This window comes from Haliotis asinina, chromosome 8, assembly GCF_037392515.1.
Source record: "Haliotis asinina isolate JCU_RB_2024 chromosome 8, JCU_Hal_asi_v2, whole genome shotgun sequence".
NCBI lineage: Eukaryota > Metazoa > Mollusca > Gastropoda > Lepetellida > Haliotidae > Haliotis > Haliotis asinina.
Window position 1 is genome coordinate 54,445,744 of NC_090287.1, and position 21,586 is coordinate 54,467,329.

General features: G+C 38.6%; 1 protein-coding gene across 3 annotated transcripts; it reads left to right on the forward strand.

Moving 5' to 3' along the window:
- Nucleotides 1-13,606: 13,606 nt before the first annotated feature.
- On the forward strand, nucleotides 13,607-21,316 carry LOC137294933 (uncharacterized). 3 transcript variants are annotated; one of them, XM_067826107.1, is made up of 2 exons: nucleotides 13,607-13,923; nucleotides 18,801-21,316. In XM_067826107.1, the coding sequence occupies exon 2, from the start codon at nucleotides 18,832-18,834 to the stop codon at nucleotides 20,776-20,778; it is 1,947 nt and encodes a 648-aa protein (XP_067682208.1). In that variant the 5' UTR covers nucleotides 13,607-13,923; nucleotides 18,801-18,831; the 3' UTR covers nucleotides 20,779-21,316. The 3 variants fall into 3 exon arrangements, with proteins under 3 accessions (XP_067682208.1, XP_067682207.1, XP_067682209.1); XM_067826106.1 differs by lacking the exon at nucleotides 13,607-13,923 and adding an exon at nucleotides 18,007-18,405; XM_067826108.1 differs by lacking the exon at nucleotides 13,607-13,923 and adding an exon at nucleotides 18,330-18,449.
- The last annotated feature ends 270 nt before the right edge of the window (nucleotides 21,317-21,586 follow it).

The following is a 21,586-nucleotide window of genomic DNA, read 5'->3' on the forward strand; positions in this document are numbered from 1 at the left end:
GTGTTTGCTTGTGTTTGTGTGTGTGCTTGTGTGCGTGCGTGCGTGCGTGCGTGCTAACGTGATTTACAGATGAGTTTTTGTTGACTTCGACGATAAGTTGAATTTGTCAGTATATGTTAATGCCCATAATTATAATCATACCAGAACAGTAAATTTATTATTATTATTCATGTTTATTCGGTTGACCATACTCTGAGTATGAGTATGATGCCTTATAATATACAAGCTATGTATTTTCATTTCTACATGAAAATATGTTGACATATCCTGATTTTCATCTAGTTTGAATAACATTATACTAGTTTCACATGTTGAATCGGGCTGTATTGCGGGAATAGGTGATTTAGAACGGGAATTTCTTTAGGTCGATCTATTGATGTTTCAAATATTTTATAACAATACATTAACAGCTGTCAGTGACCTAACGCGTGACGAAACAAATTCTACTAGTCTAGAGTTACCTCCCTTCACCTACTTCACGCTAGCCATTTTCCGACACGCATTACGTTTTATGTGGGCATGCCATATTCGTACGAAAGTTCTAAATTTGGAAAAACCAAAATGGAGTTATTCAGTCAGTAGATATGGATACGGTCCTACCGTCTGGCTACAGAAATATAATCTCTCTCTTTTTGCGCATGAGGTGTGCAAATATCTCTGCTCTGTGAGTTCGCATTTTGGCAGCTGTCCAATATCACTATTGGCTTGAAGGCGACGATTTCAAACAGCACCTGCCTATGACGATTGTTTATTACAGCATGTCTAGCTTTGCTCCAAGGCTGCACTGAATGATAAGCCAATTGATGTACAGTAATTCGATCCTTTAAAGGGACAGTCTATTCTCGAAACGTTCGTAGCCCTACGAACTTCTTAAGCCCATTCTCAACACATTGGCTACGATCGAAATTAGGAATTCTTACGGCTACGAACGTTTCGAGAATAAAGGCCCAGTCTAGATGAGCAGACATTGCACGACTTGTGCAAGTCTACAGTATATCGTGCTTTAACCCTTGCCATTCAGCCTTCATTCATGTCGACAGATGCTAACATATATTAAGAAGGAGACATATTTGTATTTATTCCAATCCAGGAATAACGGCCAGGATGGTCAAAGGAAAGCGGGATGTAATCTAATCCGACAATCAGCTGATTGTGTTGCGATTTATGTTCTGATATTTTACGCCATTGAATTTCGATCCGATTACATGTTTCTTTGCGTAAGCTCCGCGAACGGAAAAGCCAAATGTTATCTCGTCTGAGTCACAGTCCTTGAACCATATTATTTTCCCTACAATCTTGTCTTCGCTGAAATGCTGAAGCCCTAAATGAAGCGAGTATAGATTTTCTCAAATTCCGGCTCACTAGGGTTCCTTTTCAATTTGAATAGGTTTATTTGTTACAATTAACATTGTACATATTTGGAGTCTAAGGGCTAGTCCAAATGTTAGCATGAAGTACATACGGAAAGGCAACTATGGTGTTAAACGCCCGCCGAAGTAAAGAGATTTTCCTAACTAGGTCAAATCACTTTTCCAGGAAATGCAGCTGTTCTAGGAAAGCCCGCTTGCGGTGCAGAGACATCGACAAGTGCTGGAGTGTGTCGGCTGGGCATTCACGACTTGTAAAAGAGGTTTTTTAAAAGGTTAATTACGATCATGGTTGGAAATAGCATAGGTTTATTCCTTTCAATCACTAACGTGAATTCAACTAGCTGGCTTTGACATGTCTACATTGGGAAGTAATGTATTTTTACACGAAGATTTGTTTACATTGTACAGTATTACTTTGACAAACGACACAATGCACACAATTTGCACTTTGTTCAGAAAGCAAAAGTAACTTAGTGAAGTTAATGTTTGATACTGTCATGAGCGATGTTGATACTTAGATATAATAGTGTGAAATTAATCCAGATTGTATTACCTCGAAGAGTGCAACATTATGATTGTTTAATATTCTGATATAATACTGACCAGAACATACATGCACGCACGCACGCACGCACGCACGCACGCACGCACGCACGCACGCACATACATACATACATACATAAAGACAGAACATTTGACGCATAAATTTTATGTGTTTTTCTTCAAGAAACAGTTCTATATATTTTCATATTTAACGTATCTCGTACATATTCTCAGTTCAATTTTGCCAATGCCACTATCTCTGACGGTATACTTAGCGCTTCATTCCTTGATCCTTGGGGCACTGGACAGATATATGTTGTTACATGTCTGTTTTCAGAAATAGAGGGAAGTGTATTAAAAGTTATTTCGAACTCCACCTGAATATCATGTGAGTACTAGACTTTATCAACGATAAAATATTTGTGAAATGATACGATAAGACATTAAGACAAGAAGACGTCACCAAATCACCTCTCTCTTCTGATTGTTTTTAGGACTGTCGAACTCTAAACAATGGAACTGATTTAACCTAGACGTTCAACCCAAGATTCAGGTGTGTCGATGGTCTTAAATAACTGTCAAAAAGCCTATAATTCTCCACTGATTTATCCACCTGAACTAGAAACACAACACACCAGGAATCAACCATATCTGTTTTATATTTAGAATTACAAATCGTGATTAACTGTACCCAAGACAGTATTTCCAGGTTTTAGGTACACTCGGGTGGGCATTTTCTAGGATTTCGAAAGTTTAATATGACTCTCACTGAAAACCCTGATACTCCAAAATGATACGCCCCAGTAACCAAAGCGATGCAAATATACTTCCCTAGTTTTGTTACCATGTTACACTGCCATTGTTATAGTGTATACACTTACCTTCCACATTTACAGTATCATTTGTAAATACAAGGATATGGCATGGTCGGAACTGTATGATAATTGAAATGGTATTATTTTTGATATATATACCATTAAAAGCAGGGGATATTGCATTTTGCGAACATACCACTAATCAATGCCAGTATATGAAGAAACATTGATCAGATACTTGCTTAAAACAGTTTACAGTATGTGCATTTCTTTCTTTCTTTCTTTCTTTCTTTCTTTCTTTCTTTCTTTATAATATACTTTTCTTATTATTTATGTCACATAGATTGTTGATTATTTCATATGAAAGATTGCTTATTGATTGATTAATTTAAGATTGTAAATTTATTAAATTTAATTTCGATTGCTTATTCATTTAAATTTATAGTTTGTTTATCACTAATAATATATAGTGTGGTGACCAGACACTACATGGTACAAATGTCCAATATGTTATTCACAAAATCATTACTTTTATATAGATGTTTATAATAACACCATGTTTGAAATAACATTCAGACAGACCCATGGTTTATGAACCTTTCAACACATTCATAAGAAACTCACATAAATCGTTTCAGTATATTGGTTTTCGAAAAGACTCATAATTTCGGAAAACGCCCTCCATAAATCATCGTATAGAATATCATATTGTGTCAGGATAAGATCATCTGGTATTATCACTATTATCACTATTTGATAATGATAAGTGAACATCTTATTGATATCCTTCTGAAATAAACACATACGGTTTATGATTTAATTTCAGAGGATTTGAAAGTATTTGTCCCTTCATGGCAGTTTGTTTCATGTGTATCCTGTGTTCACAAAGTTGCTTTGGCACAGTTTGGTGAATATTTGCAAGTTCAATATGTTTTATCCTGCACTGTACCTGCTGGAGATAAGTTAGCATACCTAACAGGACCACAATTACAATGCTAGGAAACGTACCTCCAGGCCTGGTAATAATGAAGGGCTATAACTCCTTTCTAGGTGTGTGGCTGAGATTAATAAACACATCGTATTGATGAAGTTGGGATTGAAATTAAGACGCCAAAGATTACGGATAGGACATTATCGATTCTATTTGTATAACAACATAGAACATCAGCCTGTACCTTTTGCTAGTATGTAAATGTTATGTTGTTATGTATGATAGGATACCGATACTATATTTAGAGAACCAGACAATGACTGATCGGTATATGCATTGTAAGGAAAGTGAAACTGTAGTCAGATCTGAGAATAACCTTCCCATACGTTGGGAACTTTAATTAGAAAATTATTTGGGCGACGTTTACTGGTTCTGTTGATGGTTACTCGCTAAACAAACTGCTCATTATGTTCGTACGCGCATTTCTTGCCTTACCATAAAGAATGGGAATAGCTTATGACGCTACCTCATTGAAAGTTCATTATCTGTGCCAAAAAAATCACCATACAACCATTAGGAAAGATGACATCATGTATACATCTGTATACACACTGATAAATTTTTCATGACAAGTTTCCGACAAATAAAATTTGTCACATTTAGATGGGAATTTTCAGCAACTAATTACGTTTCTATACACTCTGCATTAATTTTATGTGTTTATCTTTCAGAGCAAATAGGTTAAAAAAGTACAAGCAGTAATGGAAGACATATATTATAAAACGTACATTTGAAATAATTCTAGATTTTCGTTATCAATCTACAACAAATACCAGGTGATTGCACACATGTTTAGATGATGACGTCAAGCGCACATCAGTAAAGTCCATCTAATGACAAGTGGACAGTGAAAGATAATCTAAAAATAATTATGAACGAAAATGATTTGAGAAATTACAATAATACATATACTAATACATACAGTGGCATTTAACTTCCGCATTTCAATTTCATATAACAAAACTTTAATATATTGTACGATCAGGAATAAATGCATCAGAAAGTCCAATTCTTGACATGATTGAGTTTACCTAAAGCAAAACTAAAGGACAAGGGCGATAGTTCCATGGATGTATAATTATGTAAATTCCTTTTCACTTTTAACTTTCCGGTGTAGATGGTGACACCGATTTAAAGCAGGTTTGCATCTACACCGAAAGATCGCATGCACTGCAATAAATATATAGTATAACCTCAGATGTGAAGAAGATCGCATGCACTGCAATAAATACATAGTATAACCTCAGATGTGAAGAAGATCGCATGCACTGCAATAAATACATAGTATAACCTCAGATGTGAAGAAGATCGCATGCACTGCAATAAATACATAGTATAACCTCAGATGTGAAGAAGATCGCATGCACTGCAATAAATACATAGTATAACCTCAGATGTGAAGAAAACCGCATGCACTGCAATAAATACATAGTATAACCTCAGATGTGAAGAAGAAGAAGAAACCAAAACAAACAAACAAGAAACAAACAAACAACAACAACAACAACAAAATAAATAAAAAAGCCCCATGAGATAGCCATGTGAATACAATAGATACTATTATTATATATTTACACGCAGACGCTGTTTTGAAATATTGAATATATATGCCAGGATATTGCAGATAAATGGCTCTCGGTAGTTCAGTTCAGGAAACAGCAATAATTTCAGTTTCCTTAACGCATATCATTTCATCCAAGATGCATCACACTGTAACCAGATGGTTGATAACATAGGATCCTCTGCCCCTGACAAGACGTACTTTTTGTCAGTTAAATATTGTTCAGGGTATCATTAGGAAACAGGTACTGGATCACAACCTTATAGATCTTATGGCAGACAACCACAAAAATCCAATTGGAAGTCAGTCACTGATAAGAATTGATCATGGTTCTTTTAAAGGGGTGTATACACATACAAGCATTAGCCATTATCACAAATGCAATCAAGGAAGGACAGTCTCACTCCTTTCACGAACACCTGGTGTCATCACTGATTTCTTGTGATCCATTCCTATAATGGTCTCAGTTATTTTCCCTTTTCGCACCAAGCCTCAGAAATTTGTTACTGAGGATAGCCAAGACTGGGTATTCCTTTGCATTGACGTTCTATGTTATATTCACAACCAATATTTATTAGAAGTGGAATTAGCGCTTTGTTGATTCGTAAAGTTCAAAGGATTTGCCTGATGTTTTACATTATAAGAAAGGAACTGAGTTAAGCTATCATGTCAAATTATAAAGCTGACGGTGAGAAAGCCTTCATTGTGGAGTCGGTTCAGATTAGTGGGAGTAGTCACAGCTGCTAGGAAAATATTTCTTATTTCCAGTACAACTCAATTTATTCTGCACCAGATATATAGTCTGGTTCATAATTATTGAGAATTTTTCTTCTTACTTTGAGCTATCCTAACACCTCAACTGATTCACTGATACTTAAAACTAAGTAATGGTATAAGGGAGGTAACTCATCTTGGCCTACTGAGTATAGTACAATTAGAGTTACCTCCCCTGAATTTGTAGCAGACGTCATTTTCCTCAGAACTGTCAACAATGTCTGCTGAAGATAAAAGAAGGTTGATTTTTGAGTTGTGTAATCAAGGAATTGATGATGTAAATACATTGGCAGAGAGAACAGGAACTCCTCTTTCTACTGTGTATAGGATTAGGAAGAATTTTAAAGAGGGAAAGGATTTTGGGCACCAGAAAGGAGCAGGGAGACCCAGAAAATTGGACTTCTCAGATCGCGTCCGGCTGGGAATTTTAGCGTCTAAAAAGCAAAGGGCAAGCATCTCCAACATCAGGTATGAAATGATAGAAAGGGGATCAACAGTTGTATCAAATTCTACTGTTAGAAGAAATTTGATTGATCTTGGATGGGAGAAAAAGACTGGAATTCCTTCTCCTCTCATGAAACAAGAACATAAAGACAGGCGTGTTGAGTGGTGTTTGGCACATGAAAACTTTGACTGGGAAAATGTGATTTTTACTGATGAAAGCTCAATATGGGTATATCCCAATAATGTGAAAATAGGGACAAAGTCTGCGTCAGCACCGTTGTATCGACGACCTAAATACAGCCCAAAGTTTCATGTATGGGGAGGGATCTCCTTATTAGGAACGACCCCGCTGTGTGTGTTTGAGGGAAATCTGACAAGTCAACGCTACACTAACATATTAGATAACTTTCTCCTTCCAAGTGCACATGTGTTTTATGGAAATGGCTGGATTTTGCAGCAAGATAATGATCCTAAACACAACGCAAAACATGCCAAGCAGTGGTTTCAGGAGAAAAATGTGACTGCATTACCATTTCCTGCATATAGTCCTGACTTAAATCCCATTGAGAACATTTGGGGGATGATGAAGGAATGTGTGAATCAAAAGGGGTTGACAAAAATTGAAGACATGAAGAGAGAAGTGGTCCGATACTGGGACAGTATAACTCACGAAACGCTAACCTCTCTGATAGGAAGTATGCCTACCCGTCTTAGACTGTGCCGTGAAGCTCAAGGAGACTTGATAAAATATTAAATTGTTACCTACACAACATGAAAAGGTCAGTTCACTTTCACAATACATTCAGTTTTATCTGATTTGTTCTCGTTTAATAATATGAAATGTTTTAGCTATTCTCAATAATTTTGAACCATACTGTATTTTCGTTATCACGAAAGGAATAATTAGTTGGTCGGATGTTAGTCAATCCAGAGAAATAATTTCCAGCTATAATGACATCGTTATATTGTTCTGAATTTGCAGAACGACCATCTGATTGTTCGGTCTGGATCGTGTCAGTGGACACACTCAAAAGTACCTGACATATTTAGAAAAAAAAATTAAATCAAAGATTTTCACTTCGTTTAAAAGGAAGAGAACTATTGTCCATGTGTCAAGGTCTTTCATTAAATACTGAAAGGTCAGAAGGTGGTCAAAACGTGTAACCTCCACTAAAATGTAAGAGAACTGAAATCATTTCTGGACATGTATTACTTTGTGGTTTTGGGCATGTTTGCCCCATTTACAGAACAGGTAATCAAAGGAGACATGTTTTACAGACTGCAGAATGTTAGAGCACGATTGAAAGAGATTGCTAAATGAAGTTCCAATTTTATTGTACCCGGCTTTGACACGTAATTGAGTTGTGACATATATGCAAACTATTCTGGTTTACAAGCAGACCTCGGACAATAGAGATAGAACAAGATAGAACAAGATAGAACTACTTGAATTTGTATAAGTATGTGGTCATTTCAAACAATATCTGCTTGTAACTGCAAGTCAGTCACTGATAAGAACAGATCACGGTCTTTGAAAGCGAAATCAGTAGAATCTCTTAAGGTCTTTCGGAAACACTTTTTGAATGGTTTACAAGTCTGTTATCCGCTCAGAATAAAGAGTTAGGTTGTCTTACAGGAAATCTTTCAGAAAAAAAACAGGTATCATAATTTGGTTTAGTGCCTTTTAGTTTAAAACCAAAAACATTATTGGAATTGTCTTTTACTTTCAACAGGATGTATGAGCTTTTAGAAAACAGGCATTTTAGTTTTCCTAAAGTGAAAATCAGAAATGGCTGTTATATGGTCACGTGATAGTCATTTTTGACACGTGAAACCTAAGTTTAATAGTGTTGTGTAAGGAATGGGTATTTTTTTTCTAATAAAAAACAGAACAATCATATTTTAAACAATTTCTCCTGTAATTGAAAATACAAATGATTAGGATATCCCAAAATCAGTTACTAGACGAATCTTCTCTTAATGTGGATTGGTCTTCCCAAATTGCTTTAGCCCCACAGTTCCACAGTATCACAACATCGTTTTCCAATAGGCTGGTACTTATTTTCTATTCTTGGTACACATAGTCCTTTCAGGTATCCAACGAAATACGTTGGTGTCGGTAGGGAAATCTCTCTCTACTAGTTCATATTTCGTATGGAACAACAATGGAAGAGATGTGCAATATAATTGATGACAATCCCCATTCACATCTCCAGTGAATGCCCACCATTTGAAACCCCACCTTAACAAATCCAAGGTTGAAATTCATTCAAGTTATGAACCGGAGTTTATGAGATGTGGAAAAGGTTTCAATCTTTCACAATTGTATAGACAGCAACACCTATGCAGTAGGTGAAGCTAGCTTTTGTGTGTCTGTTCATGCATGTGCCTATGTGTGTCTGTGTGTGCCTTTGCGTCTGTGTGCCTGTGTTACCCAGCAGTCACCCGTTAATATGAGGAAATAGAATGAGAGGCCCTCCCACCATTGAAACTGTTCTCTGAATTACTGAAAATACATTCAACTGTAAATATGTCATGCAACTTTCTGACTGTGTTCTTTGTGTGTCTTCGAATTGATGTCTTTGATGGGACATTAAACAGAACCCTAGACCTTTATAAAATGAACTCTTGTGGGGAACATTAAAGTACCCAAAGACATCCAGCATTAGAACGCAGTGAACCCAATAAAATATAATAGTACGATATGTAGATAGCGTCATCTTTCGTTAACATGTACAGTGATGCAAGGGGTTGTAAATGTGAATTGTAAATCTGATCAGAAACTTTATTGGTTAGTATTGCATCCATCAATCAACCCCACACGCGCACGCGCCCGCGCACGCGCACACGCACATTCACAGGCCACACACATCTTGGTTGTCCGTCGGTCTATATATACATACATATACACATACATACATTCGAATGATACCTACGAGAGGGGTATGGTGTTTCCAATCGGACATAGGGACGAACCGTAGTTCAAATTTTTAGCTACCATCAGAAATAGAGCCCAATTCCGCCCACCTCGGGACCTGAGATGCTTGAGTCCACTCTTCAACTAAAAGGATGGAGATGAAATGAATCTCACGGCAGGGTGAATAACATATACACATAAACATAATGGTGAGAATATCTTTTTCCTCAATTCCTCAAGATTTCAGGTTTCATGAATACCCGGTACTGAAACTGTTTTCAGTTGAGTGAGTGGGTGTGTGAGTCAGTCAGTGAGTCAGTGAGTCAGTGAGTCATAAAAGTGCCTCCCACGAAAAAGATATATGTTGAGTAATTTTACAAGAGATCTAGCTGGCAAGACATAACATTCCTGAATGTTTCTTACACAACAAACGCCATGAAGTTAAAATGTCGCCTTAGACTAAAAGTCCCTTTACCAAAGATGAAAACAGTTCTTTCTGTCATGCGTACGATGACGACACAAACGTCATCGTTGCAGGCATCATCATCGTCGATTATTATTATTATTATTTTTTACAGATTGAGATAGAAATGCAGCAGAGAGGGTTTGGGTGATCCTGGCACAGTCAGGCTGGTCAAGCTCATCATCAGCTCAGGGCCCTCGCCCCCTCTACACGCAGCCCAGACAGCGAATGGGACTTCTCCCAGGAAACACTGCCTAGTCGAACCCACCAAGAACTTTCCGGAGAATATGGAGGCTCCCCAATACTGCAGCCTTCTGCATTACTCAGATTGTCAGAAGGGCTGTGCTCCCGGTGGAGAACCCGGGCACTCTCCTCATCTGCGCTAAGAGATCAGGAGGTACCAAACCAAGGGCACCGAGAACAATGGGGAGCCTGACGACAGTGTACTTGGGATGCAAGCGAGACATTTCAAAGGCGAGGTCCGCATATTTATCATGCTTTTCCTGCATCTTGCCAATAACATTGCTGTCAAAAGGGACAGAAAATTCTATGATAAAAATAATTTCATTGGCTTTATCAAAAAGGACAAGATCAGGTTTGTTTCCTGGAATTCGTCTCAGGCTGTATATTGGCCTATTCCAGAGCAGTTTATAGCTGTCATTTTCCAGGACGCCCTGGACATGCTCAGGGTCGTACCATGGATGGACCTCGGAGTCAAAGCCACAGGCATGGCGGAGACGATATTATTATTATTATTATTATTTGACACTTAATGACTCATGCTCAGTATAAAGTCGGAAGCGACTGTGTTTAGAGATTTTATTATGAAACGGATACCCCTATATCGATTATGGATGCATATCCTTCAGTTTGCTTCCTGAAAGTATCCAGTGTTAGCGGTAGCCTGTCACAGTGTCACTGGCTCTTTGTCACGTACATGTGTTCTTTAAGGACAAGAAGGCGATGGGGAAGTCTAGTGGTTAAAGCGTACGCCCTGAAGACAAACGTTCAGTTCCCCACATGGGTACAACGCATGAAGTCCGTTTCTGGTGTCCCCCGGGGTGATATTGAAGGAATGTCGCTTAAAGTGGCGTAAAACCATACTCACTCTCTTAAAGGACTTGCAACTTTGAAAGTACTGAAATATGCATATTCTTAACTTATGCTTCTTCAATCTCATTTTTCAAATTGTAGTTATTAGCATACGGTGATTACGATGACTAATTGCCTATGCGTCTGAGTGAGTGAGTGAGTGAGTGTTGCTACGCTGTAACTGCGATTTCAACTATTTTAACGGTATTATAAGGGTAAATATATCGGTGAGAGGTCACCCTGCCACTGTCCTACTACTTTCCCATTGACTTTTACCATATCAATATCAAATCTCCCAGAATGATTTTAAGGCGGTAGATACATCCAAGTAATAATGGTCTATCGATGTCATGCCACAGGAAACCGATAAACCATTATATACACGTTGTTTTACGTTTCTGGCGGATCATTTCTACGTCCCAAGCTGCATGTGGGGAACGCATGGACAGGAATTTAACGTCTCCAGTTGTAGAATGTACTGCAGTCTTCAATATCATACTGGTTGCATACATATGGTCTCTCCTACATAGTGCTTTTTACAATTTACTCTTTGAGATGAGATGATCAAGAACATGATCTTCACCACAGTCACAACTTTTGTTGTGGTCAAATAAGTTGTGGTCAGAAACAGAAAAGGCAGCATTACCTCGATTATTTAAACATCATGCAGTCAGTCTGTTTTGTTGGGCACTAATCAGCCACTGAGGTCCTCTTCTAAGAAAAGTCGCGCGATAAAGTAAGCAGCAGTCTAGAAATAAGCAATTTCCCAGAAATGGGACCAGATTATGGCAGAGGTTCAACCACTAGGCTGCAAGTGTTTCGAGAGGCTAGCTGGTTTGAGTAGAATGTCCTATCACACAGCGCTCCAGTGAGACAAATGATACAAGACAGCATCGTGACGAGAAAACTAAGACCGAGATGATATCAAACATGACATCAATAAGACGAGGACATTGCAATCCATCTTGGAACATTGTGAGACCATCGAGGATCATATAGACCATCATGAACCATGGTGAGTCCACCAAGGACCATATACACCGCCATGGACCAGTCCTTCGAGGACCCAATAGACCATCACCGACCAGGGTGAGTCCGTCGAGGACCATACAGACCATAATGGATCAGGCTGGATCATCTGAAGACAAAACAGACAGCCATGGACCAGGGTGAGTCATTGGGGAACACTACACACCGTCATGGACCAGGCTCAGTATTTCGAGCACCACACAGAGTGTGATGGATCAGGTTGGGTCATTCGAAGACCATACATACAGTCGTGGACCACACAGAACCCAAGTAAGACAATTGATACAAGACAGCATTATGACGAGACAGCAAAGACCCACGATGATATCCAGAATGATATCAGAAAGACCGAAGACAATGCAATCCATCTTGGAACATTGTGAGTCCTTCGAGGACCTTATAGATCATCACAGACCGTCATGTACTCAGGTGAGTTCTTCCAGGACCATGTATGAAGAAAAGACCACACAGTCCTACATGAGGTCATTCGTGGAGGCGATATATACAAAGAGGATTACCATTACTTGAATACCAGACGTTGAAGTTAAAACTAAGAAGGCTAAATGTGTTGTTTACTTCTTAAGATGTTAGAAGACAAGATCAGTTTATAATTGTGAAGATGCCAGACGAGTGTTATGCAACCACATTGTAATGTATACAATGTGCTAATTAACATGGTCTGTACAGTGTGATCCTACAGACCATATTATATTAACGAATTCGTATGGATCTCGTTTGTTCTCGTTCGTCTTTGCATCGCCAATACCATAATGAAGAAGTGACAGTGAAAGTTTGGAACTGTGAGTAAAGTCGTTCACACTTATTCAACCCATTTCACGCATTCTGTGATGATAAGTAATACAGAATAGATAAATACGTTTGTGTGTCTCCACCTTGTTTCATCAGTGACAGTGAAACTAGACTAACGGGCAAAAGAAACGATACCAAGTCGAAATCACGGATATTACAAATCGACAAACCACCATTGTTATGAAGGAAAGTGGATTTTAAAAGCGGGTGCAAGGGAAACATTTCTCATACAACTATTATTAAAATTCACTTGTGTAATATCACTGATTTCAACACGATTCAGCGCTCACTTTCTCCCTAATACACAGGAAAAGTGAATAAGCACAACTGAATTCGTAAACAGTTCTCGGCAGTCCTAGTCCTTGTGAAATGTCAGATTCATGATTATTCAACGTTTATTGATTCAACAATGTCACGACGAGATATTTCGTAATGCTCCATGACTTCATTCCTGGCCATGTAATTATTTCAACACATTTTGAAATCATGAACATGTCATTAGCTCGGTCTGTAAAGAACTCGGGAATGACACAAATATATTGTCGAATTTCCTGCAGTTAAACCGCTTGGTGGGCAAAACAGATTCTAAAATGACAGACACTATTCCCTAAACATTTATCCCACAGTCGATTGTTTTCTCAGAATTATATCAAACAGCCGAACTGCGAATTTGAACCGCAAGTAGAATCAAGCATTGCAGATTACATTCGGCGCTGCTATTCAGCGCACATCTGTTATCCAGCGCCGAGCGTTCACGCGGTAAAACACGATGTCTTCCGAATGCGCATGCTATTAATATCCTACTTCCGGGAACTGCAAAACGAAAATACGTTTGCTGAAGACTTATGTGTTAAGTCAATTCAACAGCGACACGAAGCCTGCCTGCTTAGATAATATGATCGAATGGTCTATATTTGGACACAGTTTACAAACAAGAGTCAGAGTGTGTATTTAAATGTGCCTGTCCAATGTCAGCTCAAATTTAGTGACTCGGGATCTGAAGTTGAGGTTGTGACTCAGAGAGTTGAGATTAGAAAACCCAACGTGGGACGAGATCAAGCAGTTATTTCTTCCGCCAACGCATGATAATCACCTAACGTGGAGTGGAATATAGGTAAGTTGTAGTGTACAGGTGTTTTAATCTACGTCTTTGTATGTTTAACGCAGTGACGTAGGTTGATACTGGCCATCCAAGCTCGGAGGCGAGGTGAACAGTTTGCTATTGTGTTGCGTAAAACGTGGGTTCGGTATATGAGATTTGCCAAACAATTCATGTAAAGGTAGTGACGCACGTTGAACTTGCAGGGATCAATCGTTTGTGGTAAAAGGGTCAGTAAGATGCTGTGTGTCCTCGACCGAGCGAAGTGTCATAAAGAAATAACAAATTAGATTTTCCCAGGTCTTAGTGTACTCTTTCAGTTGTCAATACTGAGACAAGAGAGGAATTTGTTGCATGAGTTAGGATAATATTAATAAAGGGGAGCGTGGAAAATGATACCGGTCGTGGAGTCGGAGGGGGTATAGGGGGAACAGTCACCACAACTGTATGGGGAGGGGCCTTGAAACTTAGTTTGTAGATCAACATAAAAATATTATTATTGTTATCATCGCTTCATGTCAGTTCCACGTTGTTGGTAAATGTACAAGGACTATACACTAAACTGCTGTTTTAACAAACTCGGCCTAAATTGTGTGTCCATTATAGTTTAGTTCGTTATCTTGGTTTTGACTAAAATATGTAGCATACAACAAGTGCTTGGGAGAAAATCAGTTCGTTATAAACGTTTTTTTCGTAATATTTTTTCTGATACTGGGTTAAGGATCGGACCATGAACGGAACATGAAATAGACGACAACTGAAATATTGTGCTGAAGCAAACCAAAATTGATAGTATTTGTAGAGGATTCATCGCAAGCTGGAACATCCGGATATAGACGCTGTGGAGTAACCGGTCAACAGTGCAGTCACTCATTCGATACGCCTGTAACACACGCACAAAATTCCTTGTTCATGATTATATCCGTGTGGTATATTATTAAAGCGCCTCTACCATCTTGGCTTTAAACATTAATTCTATGCAAAGTATTGATTAAATTTTGTTTGTAACGTGTAATTTCGTGATATTTCAGTTTTGTGTCTTTGACATCGAGAAGTAGGGTCAGTCAGTGCAGTGATTATAGGGGGAAATTGTATGCATGATGTAAGGATTTGAAAGCCACAGTAACTCGGTGCACCTTGTGGTAGCAAGAGCTGTATGATCCCCACGGAGTTGAGATTGATTATAAGACGCGCCGTTGAGATTGACATTCAATGATCGAGGGGAAAAAATAACAGCGCCTTGAGCATGCACTAACTGCGTGGTTATATGTGTTATATAAATATCCTAATTATCCAGTATAATAAATATATGATGTACTAATCATCTGCATATGTGTCTTATTGCTCATGTCCTTTTTTATTATTAAGGTTTAATGATTAGACAAGTGAAAAAATACCCCTTTTACGGGGGTATACAGTATAAATAAACAGCCGGTCATAGGTGCATATGTCAACTTTGAAATATTTATTACATTCTTGAGAGTTACGTATAAATGTGAATAATTAAATTGAGTATTTTGGGTCAAGGACATTAATAAAACTGACACATCACTGACACTGGGATATGACATAATGAAATATAATGACTTCTTCTTATCATTTTTATCAGTATGTAAACGTGTTTAAGTTAACATAAAAACCAATAATATGTAAATTAGCTACGTATATACATTATAGCAAAATTACTTAAACGAATTGTTTCTGATTATATTCGTACTTAACAGAAATGAACAGTTCGGGTTTGTACATGTGATGAACATGATATGTAAATGAAGTATTTATGATGAAATAATCAAATTTTCGAAATAAATGCAAACTGTTTACTGTTAAAGTACACAATGGATGTAATATAATAATTAATGTGCACAATGCACAGAACCATATAAACACGGTATTGACCTGCAAAACTTCAGAAGCCTTGTATATTTCTCTGAGACATATATTTCTAATAGTTATATTTTAGCCGTATTTCACAGTAATGAAATAATATCAACAAATGAATGACTGATAATACTGAAATATAAGTAATGCCTGAGAAATACATTACCGAATGTAATATTTCAGCATTACTTCAAAATAATAATTAAAAATATCAATAAATACATGATTGATAGTAATGAAATATTAGTAATGCGCGAGACACACATTACTGAGAGTTATATTTCAGCATTATTTCAAAATAGTAATTAGAAATATCAACAAATGAATGACTGCTGATAAGGAACTTAATTAATGTCTAAGAAATATATTACCGAGAGTTATATTTCAGCATTATTTAAAAGTAATAATTAAAAATATCAATAAATGATTGATAGTAATGAAATATGAATAATGCCTGAGATATATATTACTTTCCACCCGCTTGAATTAGATAAATCAGACATCCATGCATAGTTTTGTGATGAAGTCATAGGTTTTTTAGCTTTAAAACATTATATACTCTGCAGTTCTCTGGAGTTAATGGACCCTAATATATTTTGCGATTTGATATTTCCGTTTTTCGTTTTCCATTGAGTAAGCATATCTTAGATCCTGCATGCCACATCGAGATCCGGGTATGTGTTATCATTTGTCGCAGGGGCGGTTTATGGCATGTGTTAATGTGTACAAGGTAGCGTAGTGTGCGTCCTTCAACTTAGTCCTCCCTTAGCCTTAGAGGCTGATGTTAGATCATTCTCCGTCATTTTAAATCAAACTGTTAGTTAAGTTGCAATCGAAATATTCTCACACGTTTGTCGTGAATCTCGACTGAGAGTGAGTGAGTACATTGTGACATCGTTCTTATGCAGTCTATACTGTCTGTACAAAATGGACTTCACACATGAGGCCAAGTGATAACCGATCGCGGATTTCGGTGTTGCCAGGGTGTATTCTGTCCCCAAGAACGTTTATGTAATTGTTGATCTTGTAATTAACTGTTTTATTAAACGCGTAAAACACGGGCAAATATAGAATGTTATTTGAAATTGTATTCTGAAAAGACTTACAAAGGTTATCTACTCGTCAGTAAGCTAAAACAGTCGGAGAAACACTGGATTCAGTTGGTCAGTCTGTAGACTATGAACCAAACATGGTGCTTTCAAAGGTAATATTTAACTTCAGTAAGCTAAGATAGTCGGAGAAAAACAATATTCTATTGGTCAATCTGTAGATTATGAACCAATTATTGTTCTTCATAAAGTTATCTGAATATTAGTAAACTAAACCAGAGGCTTAAAAGTCCCATAGAAAGACACCCGGAACAAGTCACTTTTCATTTCGGGCAATCAGATAATGGTATCTTACTTGACCTTAGCCTACTAGATAATTTCTGCTAACGTTTTCAAACTGCATATAAACTTGGATTCATTTCATATCTGCTAAAAAAAGTAGCTATCAAATCTGAATGATACTGAAGCAGAGTTATCGTCCTTTGCTATTTATCAAATCTCAATAAATAGTCCACTAAAGATGAACATCAGGTACTATAAGGAAGGATGACAATATATGGATGAACAATTTCTTTATTGCTTTGAGGGCGACGTTTCGATGTAGATTGTGACACCTTTACCAAGCAGGCGAGGTTATTAATCAAGTAACGGTGTTAGAATTAACCATCACCGAACTAAAACAATAAATTGGTTGTTCATCTATATATTGTCATCCTTCTTTGTTGCCCTAGCCTCTAAATGCCTTTCAAAGACTTTAGCAAGTACCATGTCGATTTATTCTTTCATAATTAAATTATGATTATGTCATAAAAATCCGGGTAAATGGAAAATGAGTCAGGGCAATTTACTTTCTTAAAGTCACTTGTCCTGTGGCAAGTGGGTTTCAGAAGAAAAAATAACGCTGTAAACATTCAGAGAAACGGTACATTCTGTTGGGCAGTCTGCAGGCTATCCACTCATCATTGTGCGTACTGGTTACATGTTGTCACGCTTATGTCCAACAGTCAGCTAATTAGAATGCAACAGTCTAGTTTCTAGTTTATGTGTGCCACTGTTAACCGTCGCAAAGAACATTTCTTGTGTGCTGCTTTCTTGTTGAATACTTGCTACATGAATTCCAAAACGAAATGATATATCCAGTTATTGATGTAAGTTCTATTTATATCACGTACAGTAAATAATGGACGAAACATGGCTGTTGATAGTGTACTTCTGCGCATGTTCATACATACAACCAAAGCATAACAATATGAACACCGAGGGATAGAAATATGTGAAAACTGTGATGTGTGCGCTACTTTTATTCATGTTTTTGATGCTCCGGGTCGATGTGAAACAACATCTTCACCTTTCGAATTGGTTCTCTTTATTGTGATTCTATGTTTTCATCCACATAATGAACGGTGAGATCAAGCGTATCAATTGGTCTCGAAACTTTGGGACCTTGCTTACGTGTGTCTGACTTTGGACGCCACGTGATCAACTGATTGTAGTTGAAGTAATTCTGTGTATATCTGGACAACATAATCCGTGCGACCTACCCTGAGATCGGAGAAGGCATGTTCCAGTATGTGTAAACAATGTTCTTGTGGTCAGTGGTGGTCCAGTAAGGTGTGATCATGTTGTAACATTAACGCTATTGTGGACTGTGATATTGTAGTCGCCAGTGATGGGTACATGAGCAGTGATGTCGTAGTTGGCTGTGACGATATTGTGGCAGTGATGTTTCAGTCGTCGGTGATGTTTAAGTGGGCTGTGATGTAGTGGGCTATGGTATTGAAGTGAGCAATTCAGAAGTAAACGTAAAGAGAAACACATTAACAGAGACACGCTTACGTTCAACGATCTGTGGTCCGTAACATATGGTCTATTGCGCAGTTAGTTTTCAGAATATTATCTGTACCTGTTCGCCCAATGCTTTATTCACATGAGTCACATTTTTAATATATTTTTATATTTCAGAGTGATAGCATCACCTTCAGTCACATCGATAATGACAAACCCAAAGGACAGCTGCACAGAGACCACACCCATCAGTGTGTCCTCGGATGATAGCCTAAATAAGGACCATAAGATTAACGAGGACATGGACCAAAGAAGACATAAACGTGAGGCCGATTCTACACTCAGCCTCCAGTCGTCTGAAAGTCGAGGTTCTGTTTCAGTCGACGTCCCTCGCCCACAGCAGTCAGTGGGAGCTGTGAGGACGAAGAACACTACTCTTACGCAAGAAGAGCCGGGTACTGAACCATCGCAAGGAACTGACAATGGGGACGATGAAGATGTGATTAGTTTGAATGAAGCCTTGTCCAGATTGGACGTCAAGGGTGAAGATGGCGCTGAAGTTTTGTCATACTGTTCTTTTGGGACTGAAGCACTGAACAGAGCACCGGAAACGACTTCTTTAGGTTCATCTGTTGATCCTGAGTCAGATGAGTGCGGTAGTAAAGGAAGTGGGAATGTGAGTGGCGATGAAAGTGACATCGATTCCGATGGAGTTAGTTCGATGAGTGATTCTTCTCTGCCACAAGATAATCGGGAACATCTTGTAGAGAGAGGTCCAACAAGACACCGCACTTCACAGCCTCGTCATCAGGGCAAGCCATATGACCGACAGCCTGCTTCGCATTATGTCGTCACCCGTGAACAAGATGATGACTTGATGAATTTAGTTAGGAGTTCTTCTAACGGTAGTACACTGCCCCAGCAGCCGTCACCTCAGGGATCATTGGATCAGACGTATGTAGATGCAAGGTTGGATGATATCAGTAATGACCCGTCACAGAATGCTTCGCAAATATCTGAAGTCGATGATGCATATTTGGAAGACATTTTCGCCCTCCTTGACCCCGCTCACACTTCAGGTCAAGCAGCTGAAGCAGCGAGAAGAAGCTCCTCTGACCATGCAGAACCTAACATTATTCCTTCATCCAGTCTTGCGAGATGTCCTAATACCGATGCTCCAGGGCTCTTGACTTGCAGTCCAGCACATATACAATCTACAATACCAACCGTGGTTAAGGACAAAATGAACGAACAGGAAACACACCAGACAAAAAAGAGAACCCCGAAAAAACGAAAGGACATCCCAACCAAGAGGAAACAAAAGGACACCAGAATGCCGAGGAAACAAAACGCCACTGCGTCCCCAAGCCTAGATTCAACCAGATCAGAATGTCGGACAACTGCCGAACAGTCGTCAGACCAACAACAAACAGCTGCTAATGTACAGTCACGATCTAGTCAAGGTCTTGGGTTTCAAGCAAGTGCTATGTTGGAGGATGCTATGAGTTACATTGATGATGACCTTCGCCGTGAAACAGAGAATGGTACCTCATTTGCACAAATTCCTCCAGAAGTGTCTCGATCATTGTCACATGGACCAGGCACCCAGACGTCACATGCGCAAATGCCTCTTTACCCGGCCCAGCCTGTACATCAGTTTCCAATGCAGAACTACACCCCACCAGTAGCGTTGCTTTCTCCAAGACCTCAGCAGACCACACCTCTCCTGCCACCAGTGCAGCCAAGTGTTCCTTTTCAAGTACCGGTAATCATTCCAGCGCATGATGTTACGCCACTAGCAGTGCAGAGTATCTCACAACAGCATATCGTTCTAGACAGTCAGGGTTTGCATCAGCAACCAGAATTACCATCTCCCACTTCAACCCAGGCTCTGTCCTATGGCACTGCCCAGTTGCAGCAGATCACCAGTCAACCAACAATGATACCAAACGTTGGCTTAAGGTACCTGTTGCCATCTTCGGCCCAGCATAAGTTAACAACGGCTGGCACCTTAGGCGCGACCAGTTGCCAGATCTTTGCCTTTCCATTTCAGCCAGTGAGGCCTGTAGCTGTGCGTAGTCAACTTGCTACCCAGACCAGACCAAATATCTCCGATATCTCCCGATTTCCGAAGATCGTCCCCAAACCAACTTGAAAAATTAAACGGAAAATGATCGTGTTTAAATCTTCGAGATTTTCATTGGTTTTTCAAAGTGTTCAAGGTGTCTTCAGCTGTAATTGAACGTTGTGAAGTTTCAGGGATGTAAACCAAAATTCATCAATGTTTACATTTAATGTGTTTATTTAAGTGCTAGAACCCATTCAGTGTCAGTCTCCATATTTTCAATGTGGTCGAATGTGAGCTTTGCTTCATGGGGACAGAATAGGAACTCGTCATATATAACGCATGCATAGAGATGTCATAGCACAGGTGTCTTGTCTTCTGGATGAAGGTGCACGACTTGTTATAGAAGCTAGTGTCTTAGAACACGATATAGCAGATCTTGACGGGGAGTGAAATGAAAATGACAGAATGTTGAATTCCTTCGCTATTCGATGGACGTTTAATAGACAAGAGTTGTACAGATATTTAATGTTTAAAATGTATAGTTTTCTCAATTTATGTACATGTGTATATAGATGTGTATATTCTGTATATTGTACGATATGAAAATAAAATACATACTTATTTATGCATCTTATCTATCCATGATTTAATATTAACTCTATAGCAAAACTGAGCGTTCCAGGAAATCTTGTCATTCTTCCTTTCCCACGTAGATTGGAATGAGCCTTTTCCCAGAATCTCGACCGTTCGGGGAAATATAAGCAGTATGCCCTTGGTGAACTCAGCGCACAGCTGAAGTGTGGCGTGCACACTCTGATATAAGTCATGCACAAGGTTGCACCATAGACGCATCTGGATAGAGCGTTATAACGGAGGAATAATTGCATGCGCTGAA